The 13,577-nt window shown below is 44.5% G+C and overlaps 1 protein-coding gene across 1 annotated transcript in view; it reads left to right on the forward strand.

The window, feature by feature from the left end:
* The first annotated feature begins 427 nt into the window (after positions 1–427).
* The window catches only part of USP7 (ubiquitin specific peptidase 7), a 74,430-nt gene continuing 61,280 nt past the window's right edge, over positions 428–13,577 (forward strand). The window contains exon 1 of the mRNA XM_076351279.1: positions 428–809. Within this exon, the coding sequence (XP_076207394.1) occupies positions 728–809 (82 nt within the window). The 5' untranslated portion in view covers positions 428–727. The remainder of the gene's footprint in view (positions 810–13,577) is intronic.

Genomic DNA, 13,577 nt, shown 5'->3' on the forward strand with positions numbered 1-13,577 from the left:
CCCTCCGGCCTCCTGTGGCGGCGGCGGCGGCAGCGGCTGCTGTTCCCGGGGCGGCCGCGGCGCTGCCTCCCCCTCCCCGGCTCGCTGGGCTGCCCCTCATGCGGATGTGACATTTCACGGCGTTTACCGCAGCCGCCATTTTGAGACAGAGAGCGCTGGCGGCGGCGGAGCGGCACCAGCGCGCCGGGGCACAGGCAACGGGGGCGGCCCGCGGGCCGGGAGCAGCGAGCCGGGCGTCGGCCAGCGGCTGTGCCGGGGCGCTGGGGGGGGCGGGAGGGCAGAGGAGGGGCCCCGCGGCGCCTCCCCGACTTCGCAGCGCCGGGGACACCTCGCCGGGGGAGGGGGAAGCGCCGGGCGCCGCCGCCGGGCCCTGACTCCTGGTCTCCCGTCCCCCCCTCCCCTCCTCCCGGTCCCCTCCCCTCCGGCCCCCGGGGAAGCCGCCACCCCCGGCCGGTCCCTCCTCCCCACCCCTTTCCCCCGACCGGGTGCCGCCGCCGAGATTGGGCGAATAGCGAGCAAATACGTGCGCGTCTCGCTGCCTCCGCCGGCTGCCCGCTCCCTGCCCGCCGGAGCCCAGCCGCAGCCCCCCGAGGCGGGTGCCCAGTCCCGGCCGCTGCCCAGGCCCCGCCGCTCCTCCGCCCCTTCCCCTCCCGACACAGGCCTGCAGCCCCCAGCGGGAAAGGCCCAGGCCGCCGCCGCCGAGCCCGAGCCCCAGCCCCAGCCCGACATGAACCACCATCAGCAGCAGCAGCAGCACCAGAAGCCCGGGGAGCAGCAGCTGAGCGAGCCCGAGGACATGGAGATGGAAGGTAAAGCCGGGGCCGGGCAAGGCCCCGCGCCCTCAACTCTGAGGAGAGTTTCCCCCCCCTCGCCCCCCTGCCTTGCTGCCGGCTCCCCCGGCGCCGCGTCCCCCTCGGGGAGCTCCCGTCCTCCCTCCGCGGTAAACACGCGCCCGGCCCTCTCCTCCCCTACGAGCAGGGGCGGCCGCAGGTCGCCGTCCCGTGCCCGGCCGTGGCCAGCCCCGGCAGCCGGGGTCGCCCCTCCCGGGGCGCGGGGAGCCCTGCGTGGCGGTGCTTCGGCGGGAGCGGGGGGACGCCGGGGAAAGTTGCGGCGGTGAGGAGCGGTGCGGGGCCGGGGGAGGCGGCCCGGGGGGGCTCCGCAGGAATTTGCATCGCGGGAGGGGGAGGGCGCGGGGGAAGCGCTGCTACAAAAGGGGACCCGCTCCCCTGGGGCGAGGCGTGCGGCCGTGAGCCCGGACCTTCGGCCTGGCGGGGACCGGGAGCCTGCCGCCGGGGGTGGCCGTCGGGAGGTGAGCCTGGGGGGCGGCGGGGGCGCGCAGCCGCGCCCCGAGGGGGGCCCGGCCGGCCGGGGGGGACGGGGGTCCGTCTCAAAAGTAGTTATGATTTCGGGGGAGGGTTTTGCCTTCCGCGGGGGAAGGGGACGCGGCTGTCCGAGGGCTGCCCGGCCCCCGGGGCTGCCGGGCGGTGAACGGTGGGCAGCGGGGCCTAGCCCGGCCCGGCCCGGCGCGCCGCCGGCGTCCCCCGCTCCCGCCGGCGGGGTGGGCGGTGGGCTTCAGCCCTGCCCTGCCCGGGGCGGCGCGGCGGCGTCTCGGCCCGGCCGCTCATTGTATGCAGGCAGCCACGCTGCTCGCCATTTTTAATTAACCCTCCTCAGAGGGTTATTTACAGAAACCGCTGCCGGCCGGGCCTAGCGCGGGGTCGGCGGGCTGCGCTGACCATGTGTAGCGCCTGCACAGCCCTCGGCCCGGATCCTGCACCGTCATGCAGTTGCGCTGGTTTCATAAAGGAGGCACTACATTTTCAGGCTTGTTCCCTGCTCCCGTCCGGTGTAGTCTCCAGTGGTGCCTTTAGCGTTTTTTTGCATTGTGTTGTTATTTTTACACACCCTCCCTCCTTTGAACAACACCTTCCGTCTGAATTCAACGATGTAAAATTATTTTGGGGAAACGTACGGTGGGATTTTGTTCCCTAAGAAAGGGCAGCCACAGTACGCTGCTCGTACCGATGGTGTTTGACGTGGAGGTCAAAAACACCAACTACCTAAATATCGTTTAGAATGCCTGGCTGTGAAGATGCCAATGCTGTTACGGCCGTTTTAATCAACAGTGACATAAATATTCACCAACACAAGATATTTTGCTTGGAAACGTGACAATCGACTTAGCAAATGTGCCTTTCTGCTAAATAATAGCCATTGAAATCAGGAGGAGCAAAGGTGTTTCAGTGGAAGTTTGTCACAGTGACTGTGAGATTACATTTCAAGATTAGAAGGTCGTTACATAAAGCCTTGCTTTCTTAAACATAAATCTCTATTTCATAAAATAATAGCTAAAACTTAATTACTTTCAGAGTGACTGGTTTTGGTTTTGTTTTAGAAGAATCTCCAAACTGGTGTTTATATACTGTGTGACATACATAAAAGGAGGTGATTTAAAATATACCTCATATTTGTTTGTATGCATACAAATATTAACATCTTGTGGGTTATATTTTCCAGCAGATTGTTTGATAGCCTTTAGCAATCTGCTTTTTCTCAATATCCTTTTCAAGTCCTTCAGGATATTGACTGTATTTAATGTTTTTATTTTGGTTTTTATGGGCTTGATGCTCTACCATGCTGGGCACGCTGTGAAATGCTGATTGTTTTTAGGCAGTTTGAAGGTGTCCTGAACTTCTCTGGATTGCATCCCCTCTGTCAGTGGTGATATAGGAGTCCAAAATACATGCGGAAGTCCCTTTGATGGTTGTGGAAATCTTACGCTGGTGGTCACCTCCATTGGAGGGGTGAGGAAAGAGTGTCTGCATGTACCAGCATAGTGACACTGAGAATACAGCGTTATCTCAGAAATCTATTTGAGATCTATTAGGCCGCACAGAACTGATTCTGGGTGACATTACGAACTTGCTAATTTGTGAGAGTTTACAGAACTGTCTATTTATGCAAAAGAAAAACCAAAAAAGTTTAGCCTTTGGAGGTTTTTTTGCCATACTTGATTTTTCTTGAGAAATGTGTGAAGTTTACAAATGCAGAGATCAGATTATTGCTAACTTTTTTAATAAAAGTTGATGTCATGGGTATATATTCATTTAGTGTGTAAAACAATGTTCATCATCTTAATGTACGGGTGTTTGTGCTTTCTTGAGAGAGATGCTTTGACGCAGTGAGGAAAATACTTAATAACATGTAGTTAGCTTAATTTTAACATGCACAGAACAGTGTTGGATGCCATTCTTCAGTGAGTGATCACGTTAGATTTAGGAGGCATGTGAAGAATGTGCAGTGGAAAATTGCACATCTTGATTTTGAATTATGTGAAGGTTCGCTTATTGTGTGTACAGCTATACTAGATGAAGAATTTTTGATGAGTGAAATAGCCATTTCAGACATAGTAATAAAAATGTGGAATTAAACTCTTTAGGATTAAATCAGATATGGTATTTTGAGTGTCTGCTCTCATGTCCCTGTTTTTCTCCCTTCCCTTTCCCTTATGACTAATTTACTCTTCCTTGATGACTTTATGGACAGTCTGTGTAAATGAGAGTAGTACTAGGCAGGGCTATTGGACCTCAGAAGGGAGGAAGACATTCCTTTTAGAAAGAAAAATTAATCTCTGCATCATGAAGGAAAGAAGCAATGACAGCCTTGATAAGGGGCAGGTACCCGCTCAGCGGAACCAGGTGTGATGCAGGCTCACCTACTTGCAATACTTAGCTAGAATGCTGTGGTGTTACAAATCACCTCTTTGTGTATTTAGTCTTCTGTTACCTGTGGATGTTGTTTGTAATCAGCTTTAGCCTTACTGAGGCTTGGCAGTAGTGATACATGGGCAGAGAAACTTTAAATTTATAAGAACCATCAGAAGAGGTTGCGTCCCCTCGGCTGAAGCCAGCTGCTTCCCTAGCTGAGGGTACAGTTAGACAAACACAGCGTTTGCTGCCACTCATTTCCATCTCGTGTGCCACACCAGCAGTTGGGCTAACTGCACCTCCCTGTGACCACGAAGTGCTCAAAATTAAAAACAAAAAGTGGGGTTTTAAAATGCAGTTTAGGTTTTTAATTTGGTTCACCCTGCAGCCCCGTTTAGTGTAGTATGAATGTGGTGAAGGTTTGGCATTGGGGCAGGAAGGAAGAAGGAGGGCTGCTTGAGGTGGCACGGATGCTGGCAGTTATCTGCCCAAATTCTGTCACTAGTCATGGATTTTGTGTGCACCCCTCATCATTGCTGCATGAAAGCGTGTGATTCTGGCTGCTGGGGCTGCCTTTGGGCCGAAACAGAGTGGGAGTGTGCAGATGAGCTGTTGGTGCCTGAGCTTTAGGTAAATTAATAGTTTGGGGTGGTGATTAGTAAATTATCCTGTAGAAATTCTGAAGAGTTTATTTGTATGCTAAATAAATTTCGTGGAAAAAATAAATAATAGTTTTTCTGTACTGTAAGTAGGGTATGTATGGTGCTTTATCATGCAAAGAATTACGGCTGTTTAGTTGCTAGTGAGTTGCTCTATAAAGTGTAATTGAATCCAAGTCCCGATACTTTATATATGCTTCCTCTGTAACGTCTTTTCACAAATGTATCTGAACTTCAAAGAACTTGGCTTAATACAAATCTACAGTTACATATTTCATAAAGTTCTTTCATGGAAAGTCTCATTTGCAGCTTAATAACTGCAACTTTCCCTTGTTTATAGTTTGAATCTGCTTTTTTGTAGGTTCAGCCTCTGCCCGTAGTTACGTATGTACGTGTTTCTCATTATGGAAGTTTCTTTTCCGAAGTAGCCAGCACAAGCTTATCAAGACAGTGTTACAGTCCATGAACACGCGGTGACTGGTAGTTCAGGTTGCACACCTGTGTTCTCCTTATGTCAGCTCTGCAGCCTCTCAGGCAATGCTGTCTTTTAAGTTTTTCCCTAGTTAGGGCAATTTAAAGTTGAAATTTGAGTTCCAGGTGAAATGATGCAAGATATTTACAAAGCACAAGAAAAAAAAAAGGGCATGTCTCTGTGTGTGTGTGTATGTATGTGAAAAGTTTAAAATTGCAATTTCCTGCAGTTTCCATGCGATTGAAAGTTTGTGGTGTTTGCTGTTCATTCCTGGTTTGCTCACTACTGACAGAATTTACTAGATTTCTGACGCACTGTGTGATACTGGTCTCAAGTATGTAGCTTATTTTTTTTGCCTGTCTTCTGAATGCTTACTTCCCTCTCATATTTTGTCCTCATTAGTATTCTCAATTTCTGGCAGTTTAATGTCATTTGCATACATAACACCGTGTTCGTTTCTTTTTTTGCCTGCTTCCATGCCTTTCTCCTGAAGGCCCGTATCCCTCTTTTTTTCCCTGACATTTCTTTTTTCCCTTGACATTTTTCCATGAGGTAGATGATGCTCAAGTGAGGAGAGATAAAAGTGCTGATGCAGCAGACAACACGCAAAATTAAGTTAATTCTGAGGTTATACCTAGAGCGAAGAACCAGGCCTGGCCTTTTTTTCCTAGTAACGATAATGTTTTGTACCTCTGGAAACAGCATGCTTGGCCTTGGGAAAAGAAGTGCCTTGCATCGTTCTCAGATAGCTGCTTAATGCCAACTGAGAAAGCGGCATCGGTGACTTCTGAAGAGTGCTAACTATGTCTAGAGTTTCTTCTGTGCATTCTTCATGGATGCTCATGGGTGCTCAATAGATCATCAGATTTAGTAAACTTTCTGTGAAGGAGAAGTGGAAATAGTGGAATAGTGGAAAATGTGTGTAAAATTCAGAGGGAAGTGTAGATAGCACGCTATTCAGGATGAACTCTCTCTATAGATGTATCAGACTTCCTTATTCCACTCATTGTTCCATGCTATTGACTGAATTCCAAAGAGAAGTAAAATCTGCTCCCTGTCATTACTAGGTAGCTATACTAAGTAAAGTAGCCAGTTGTGTGTGTAAAAGAAATGTAAGCCCAAACTTTAAAAAAGCAGATGGAGATAGTTGTTTGAGACTAACTGAATCGGTTTCATTGCTGCAGAATAATTTATCACAAGAAAATCTAAACAGTGCATCCAGCCTGTAGCAGCTAAACCAGTTTAGCCAGTACATCTTGCATGACATCATTCGATATTTGGGGTAAGGGTGAAAATGAACTGGACTGGTTTAGAGCTTGTGAAGTATCCAAGTTTTCTTAAATGATAATAAATTTAAAATAGGGCATTGTTTGCTTTAGTTTGTGCTTTGAGGTGTCTCAGATCAGTTGCTTTAACTTTGTATCTTGTGGCTGTAAAATGTTGTTTGTGAAGGGGTAAAATATTAGGTGGTTTGCAATACAAGGCATTAGTAATCCATAGCAAGCGTGCTTTTTCTCCTCAAATACATATGTATATTAATATATATAAAATCTGCTGTGTGCTAGTTTGACATTACCAGCAATGGGATTAACAGTTATTATAAAGTGTCTTGACAAGTAGAATGGGGGCTGGAGACTGGCTATCTTATTTGTCAAGTTGCTAAATATGCAGTGTTTTCAGAAACTTTTTTTATTGGTCACTTAAGATAACGTATTTTGCTTCAATGGTTTTAGCGTTTTAATTTGATACACTAGCAAAAAGAGTAAAAGTGCACGTAATCAGTGGCAACGGCTGTAGCATAATGTATCTGTGCATATTGTTGCAGGCTTAGAGTTAACACATTTTAATATTTCTGCTAAATCATTTTTTTTCAGCTTGGCTTACTGATTGTAGTAAAACAAGCTCTGTAAGTTTAGAAACACTGAATGGGGTTTGAATGACTTGCCAGCAAAATGAAGAATGGTCAGCTTGGAAATAATGTTTTATTCTGACTTGTATTTGCCTAGTTTCCCTAGAAGGCTGAGATTTTGTTGACCGGAAATAATTAAGCTTCTGGAAATTAGTAGACGGATTTTGAAAATACTGAAACTGTAGTGAATATTTGCAATTTGGGGAAGACAGTGTTAGTCTTTTACCATAGTGCTTAGGAATCTTTGGGATTCTCTTCAAAGTATAAAAACATATTTGAAGACTGTTTTATATTGGACTTAATACGCATCTAGAATAATGCAGCTTGATTGTTCAGCGTAACAGCATGTGCGTATTGGTTAAGCAAAATCTCTCAAAAATATGGAGACTAAAACTAAATGGTAAATTTTGATAAAACTAAAACTCTGTGATGCAATCAGTATAGCATATCTCAGTTTGTGTTTTTAATTGCTGTTTGGCAGCTGTTTTAAACATTACTGAAAGAAGTCATTCCTGACTTATTTAATAGTGAAGATCTAAACAAAACCGTCATGCTTTGTAGCATCAAACATCTTAAGAGAACAGGACGTTCAGTGTCTGCAAACCAGGAGTTGTCCCTGACTGCAGGTGTAAAGCGAGCTCCAGAGTGGTGCCATTCAGAGAAGATGTGCCAGGAGCATCCTATTTAAATTGGGGAAGAGAAAACACTAGTACCTCAGCTTATTCTTGCGTATATGCTAGTATGTAGAGATAGACAGTCTTCCAGGCATCCTGAACATCTTGGGGTTTTCCGCATTGAAACCAGCACCTGGACTTGCACTCCAAAGCATATTGCAAGCCAGAGGAAGATGATGTGGATAGTGAGCTGGAATGTCCTATGAGAAGAAAGTTCAAAATAGATTTTTTTTTTTTTTAGCGGTACTGCAGTGTTTTGCAGTGTAGGAGAGGTGATAAGTTTTTTTTTTTTAATACAGTCACACTTCTGATATGAAACATCATAAAAGTGCTGGAAAACAGATCTTGGAGCTTTATATTTTGTATGTTAAAGGATTGAATGCACTTCAGTAGAACATGCTTTAAATGCAGAAATGTATGAAAATTCTTAAGGTCATTTTTTGTAATTTTGCTTTTCCTAGTGTAAATAGGAAAGGATGTGTAGGAGTGCCATTGGTGTTCACCGTAGCTCTAAGCTTGATCATCTGGTGATTTCACAAGGTGCAACTGTGAGGATGTTCTTAAAAAATGTGGCATCTCCAGCTGTACATGTGTGTTTTTGTAAAGACCTAAGGAAAATTTTGTTTTAGGGCTCTAAATGTGATGTTATACTAATACAACAATTGGATGAATTTCTCTTGAGCTGTGTTTACAAAACGGAATGGTTGTGGGTTTCCACAACAGAATTTTTCCTTCCCATATGTTTCAGAGGGTTACTTTCTAACATCGCTGATATTGTTCAGCAGAACTTTGATGGAGATTTTGATAAAAGTATGAGGGTGCAAATGTCTATTAAAACTTGGCGAAGGTTTTAAATTCCACATGCATCTTAGTGGGTTAATATCCTTACTGTTAAATAGATCAGGGATCAGTGGTGTAAATTTGTTTCATAAAATGGGTAATTCGTGAATTAAAAATGTACAGACTTTAAATCTGTGGTAAACATATTAGTAAATGAGTTGATACATATAAAGAGAAGGGAAATTACATTTTTAAGAAAAGAAACAGACTTCCCATTATAAGATCAACATGTTATTCTGTGACTAGATAGGAAATTTTTGCTGTAAAACTTGCTTCTGAGCCATGAAAGTACTGGATAAATTGTGGACCACATGTTCAAGTCTAGGCCACGCAGTGGTCTGTCTGCACTCTTGAGCATCTCACATGCAGTTGCCCATGCCCGTGGTCCCTCAGGACCCAGCAGCGGCGCAGGGATGCTCTGCAGGCTGGGGGAAAATCTGACCTCCCAGCTGAGGAGGAAGCCGCCCTGCACGGGCCCTGGGGCAGGCGCAGGCATACCACCTCCTCTTGTTGCTCACCTGTGCAGTTTAGCCCTTAAGAGGATGAGGACTTTTGGGTAGGCTTTTAAGGTTTTAAACTTACACATGTTCCGCAGTTCTCCCACTGCACTGGACATGGTGGTGGCAGCGGCGCAGGGTTGTGGCTTGTAGTGATAGGAACATTCTGATTTGCAGGTCTTAAGATCAGAAGGGTTGGCCACCTTGCATCTGGGATCTGTATTTTCATGCATCATTATTTTATCCATCAGCTGTGATAGGGACTGTTACTGATCTGGTCCTACTAGGCTGCCACAGCCCCTGTATGACTAGAGGAGTGTCTGTTGAATTGCACTTATTTAGCACTATACAGTTTTTAGACAGCAACCTATTGCATTTTTTTGTCTTGATAGTCTGATTACTGGAAAAGAATGAAGAGATTAAAAAGTGTTTGAGGACTGATCAGTGGTTTGTTTTGTTGTGGGTTTTTTTTCCCTCCCACCCCCATCTAAAAATACATTTTGTTTTAGGCAGTCAAGGTGTCGTTGGCAATCCTGGTACCGGGGCATGGTGGTTTCTGCATCATCTTTGGGGTTTGTTTTTTTTTTTCAAGATCAGAGATCACTTCATTTGGAGGTGAGGAAGAACTTGCATTTTCCTTTCCTGCTTGTAAAGGATCTCCTGATGCAGCTGACTCTTTGCTGTTGCTGTTCAGTAGTCTGAAATATGTCTCAGTTATGTATCACTGGAATATTTCTGGTAACCATAATCAGGTAACAATTTTTAGACACAAGTTTGCCTTCACAGCATGTCTTAACTATTCCATTTAGATAAATGGTTCGTTTGCTTCTGTTACAGATCTTAGAGCTGACTAGACACTCAGATGCTGTTGCATGGGTTTGCAGGCTTCAAGTCCTAAGAAGGCAATGTGAGATGTACTTTTTTTTAAAGGAAATCTGCTTAAGCAGAGGCTGTGTGAATCCTCTTTTATTGTTCATTAAATCAAGCTAAGTATAGTTAGATTTCCTTCTTCATTGGGAGTAGCAAGGAACTGACCTCTTCTAAAGAATTTTTCACCTGGGTAAGTGTTAGTTGCTTAATAATATCGAGGGGTGAACATAATTTCTGGAGAACAGTAGATATTATTAGAAGTTTGAACACAGAGATAACTCAAACGTGTCTGTAAATTATATGAATTAAACAGTGGGTCACAAGCCACATGCAAAACCCTCCTTACTGGTAGCAATTACAATAGTGGTGTTTCACAATTTTCTTCTGCTTTCCTTTCCCTCTTCTCATTCTTCCTGTGTGGTTTTTATCTCCTCTGTTTCAGTCTGACTGTTTCAGATACTTCTTGGACTTCAACTCTGCACCAAAAAAACAGTCCCCTTAAAAACTAGTATAACGTTTTGCAATATTTCCATCATGCCATGAAGGTAGTAACCATAAGCATAAGTTTTCTGTATGTGGGTCATCCCCCCCCGTGTCCTTACAGTTGAGGAATTAAAAATAAGCAGCAGTAAAATCAAACTAAAATCTGCCAGAAATCGAAACTTACTAATAATTTTTTAAAAGTACTTTATTCTAAAAGTTTAACCACAGGATTTGATAATAATTGTTTCTTCAAATGTATTGCTTCAGTTCCATATTGATTTTAAGATATTTTCTTGTTCTCAGCAGATTTGTCTTCGTTTTTTAACCTGTTTTGTTCATCGGGCTCATGCTTTGGCTTACAACCTGTGCCCTGAAGTGTATCGTCCAAAGTAGGAGAGGGTTGGTGTGGGAGGGATAGGGTCCTTACTGGAAAGGATTCTTGGGGTTTCCCTCTGAAGGAGGGAAAGCTGTGCAGCTCCTTTGCTTACCAGTGGAGCTCTGCTGGGGAAACCCTCTCTTGATCTTGATAATAGCACAGATTAAGGGGAAAAATAACCAGAAAGTTGCACAAGAACAGATCTTGTTTCACCTGTGTCAGCTGCCCGTTCATAAGCACCCCTGTTCAGCTGTGACTTTGTTCTGTCCCCTCTGCTTTGCTGGGGATATGTAGTGAAACCGGTGGGTTCTCCAGTCCCTACAGCTGAACAAAGAGCTGATCTGACACTGGCAAAGAGCAGGGTGTAGAGGTGTGAATGAGCATGGGGACGGACTGGGCGTGTTGGCATTGCCACTGAAGAAATGTGTGTGGAACTGCAGCATCTGTCTTCAGACTTTTAAACATGGGATAAAAACACTTCATCTTTATTGGTCAGTGACCTCTTGCTGGATTAAGAAAACATTCTAACTAATTCTTTAAGACCTTTCAGCAGCCTTCAATATAATGAACTGAGAGGTGTTAACATCAATGCAGTGAGAGACCGTGCCTCAAGTGATTCTCTTCAGTATGTTTATCTGTTGGTTGTCTTACAAATTATGCATGCCCCAGAAGCGTTTGTATAAATCCATATTGCAAACTAATAATGGAGATGAATAAAAATTTAGATACTTTGTGGCACCTTTGAAGAACAAAACTGAAGTCAAATCCAAGAAAAGTACTTGGTTGCTTGAAGTACAGCATAGTCAAGGTCTGAACACGAGCCATGGGAGCCTTCCTAATGCCTTATGTGTCCAAATGTGTAAACACATGCTTTTGCTAGTAAAGTTATACTAGTAGCACTGAATTCAACACAGAGCACATCAAGGCCCATTTTATTCAAGAATATTATTATTGTTACCTAGCTTTTGCTTAAATTGGTATAGTGGAAGCCCACTCCAGTTAGCAGATGTGCATGCTAGACCTCTCTGGAGTCAGAGGCATCAAACATCTCCCACATCCAAGGACTGTCTCTTAACTGGTACGAGGTCAGGTGGCTGTGCTGTGCAGCAGTCCAGCTGAGAATAGTGCCTGCAAGAAAGAGGTGTCTAACCCCAAATTGAGCACAAGCTGCAGGGAAAGTCCTGGATTTTGATCTGGGCACCAGACTTCATTATATCAGATGACTTCTATGTGCTCCTGGGAGCCCGGAGAATAGTTTGTGTCTAGTTCACTCTAACACTGCTCGGAGAAGAGGTATCTTCTAGAGCAGGTTTTTTGTTTTTTTTTTTTTTTGCCTCTCTGCCTCCCTTTTGCCTCCTCACTTGCACTGACAACTGTGTGGGAGCACATGGTAAATGAGATGAATGAAGAGATCTGAATTTAAAATAACTTTCTTATTTTGGATTTATTTTTAACCTAGCTCAGTTCACTGGTCTGCTTTATTGTTTGGCCCCACAAACAAGTGGGTCAGCTTGACTGAGGAGGCAGGAGGGAGAGAAAACTCTTAAGCCATTAATAACTTCTATAACTTTTTTTTTAAACTTTCTCAAGACCCTTTGACACCGGGGCCTGTCTCCCCCAAGAAATGCATCAGGGGACAGGGCTGTAGCAAAGTTCCAAGGGCGAGTATCAAATCCAAGCTTACAGAGCTCTTAGTGCAGACACATGGTTTTACCATTATAAAAATTGAATGTTGTTCAGATGCAAACCACTTCTGGGGATGAAATTGTTCCCATTGCAGGTCTGCTTCTAAATGTCTTCGCTTCTGTTACTTTTTTTTTTTTTTGCACAAGGGTATTCCTTGTAGCTAAAAATAGTCTCTTGCATTTTCCAACTTGAAGATATATCTGAAGGACCTTCAGCTTTCTCACCTATACTAAGTGGGTTACTATTTTCCGATTTAAGTACCTATTAAAATCTCATACAGTTACCTCAAATCATAATCTAAATGTATTTGTGGGGGCTTTAACTTCCTGTCCAAACTAGCTTTTCTTCTGATATATTTTCAGCACAGTGATAAAAATTTCCAGGTCGCATTCAGACGTGGAGTTGGTGCTTACTGCAGCTGTTCTATCAGCCAAGCTCTCTGGCCAGTGTAATGGTCCTAATTTAAACAGGAGCCACTGGGTTCTGGAATGTGGTTGGATCATACAAGTTTTTAGCAGGTCTGTTAAAAGAAATTTCAGAGTTAACCTGCTTCCTAATCTGGAAAGTTTACAGGAGAAGATGCGTGAAATTTCGGTCATTTTAAATTCAACTTAAAGTATACCTATTGCTATTAGCATCATGTTCACAGGTTAGACTTAAGACTATAAAACTGGCTTGGTACTGACTGGCTTAATGCTAGACAGGGTCTAGTTAGTGTAGCTGGAGCAAAATATTGGCAGAGATTAAATGGGCTAATGTTAATTTTTGATCTCATTTTTAATATACCTTGAAATGCACATTAACCACTTCAGACGCATGCTTTATTAAATCAAAGGATAGGTGTACAGTAAAAGTATTTGAAATTTTGGCAGGATACAAGTTTGTAAATAGAGAGCTATTTGTGTTTTCTGAAGTAAGAAATTTTTTTAAGTAAGTGGAATTGTTGAGTAGTTTATGGGTCATTTCTACCCTAAATATGGACAGTTGCATACTATGAAGAGCTAGTGAAACTCTCGGCATTATAAACCCATTCTTCGTGGTAGTGTTGCACTTTTGATTTCTACATGGTGCTCAGGAATTTGGGGAGGGGTTGTTGATTTGGTAACTTGCTTTTCCAGTGGGGATGCATCGCCTACCCATAGCCACGTGGTGTGCCAGGCCAGTTAATCTGGCCACCGTCCTGTTACTGGCAGCACTCTTTCCTTGGGAGCAATCTCCCAGCTGGGTGACTTGTTGTGGGAATGGCAGAAGCCCACTTTATGCCCCTGTGTTTCCTAGGTGAGGGTGCACCAAAGGTAGAGGACGAGGTGCCTTGGGAGAACAAGCTTTGAAAATAGGTCACCACTTCCAAAAGAATAGTTTTGCCCTACCTACTGGTCCAGTTCAGAAGAGCACCTGGAGAAG

Source organism: Aptenodytes patagonicus, chromosome 13, assembly GCF_965638725.1.
Source record: "Aptenodytes patagonicus chromosome 13, bAptPat1.pri.cur, whole genome shotgun sequence".
NCBI lineage: Eukaryota > Metazoa > Chordata > Aves > Sphenisciformes > Spheniscidae > Aptenodytes > Aptenodytes patagonicus.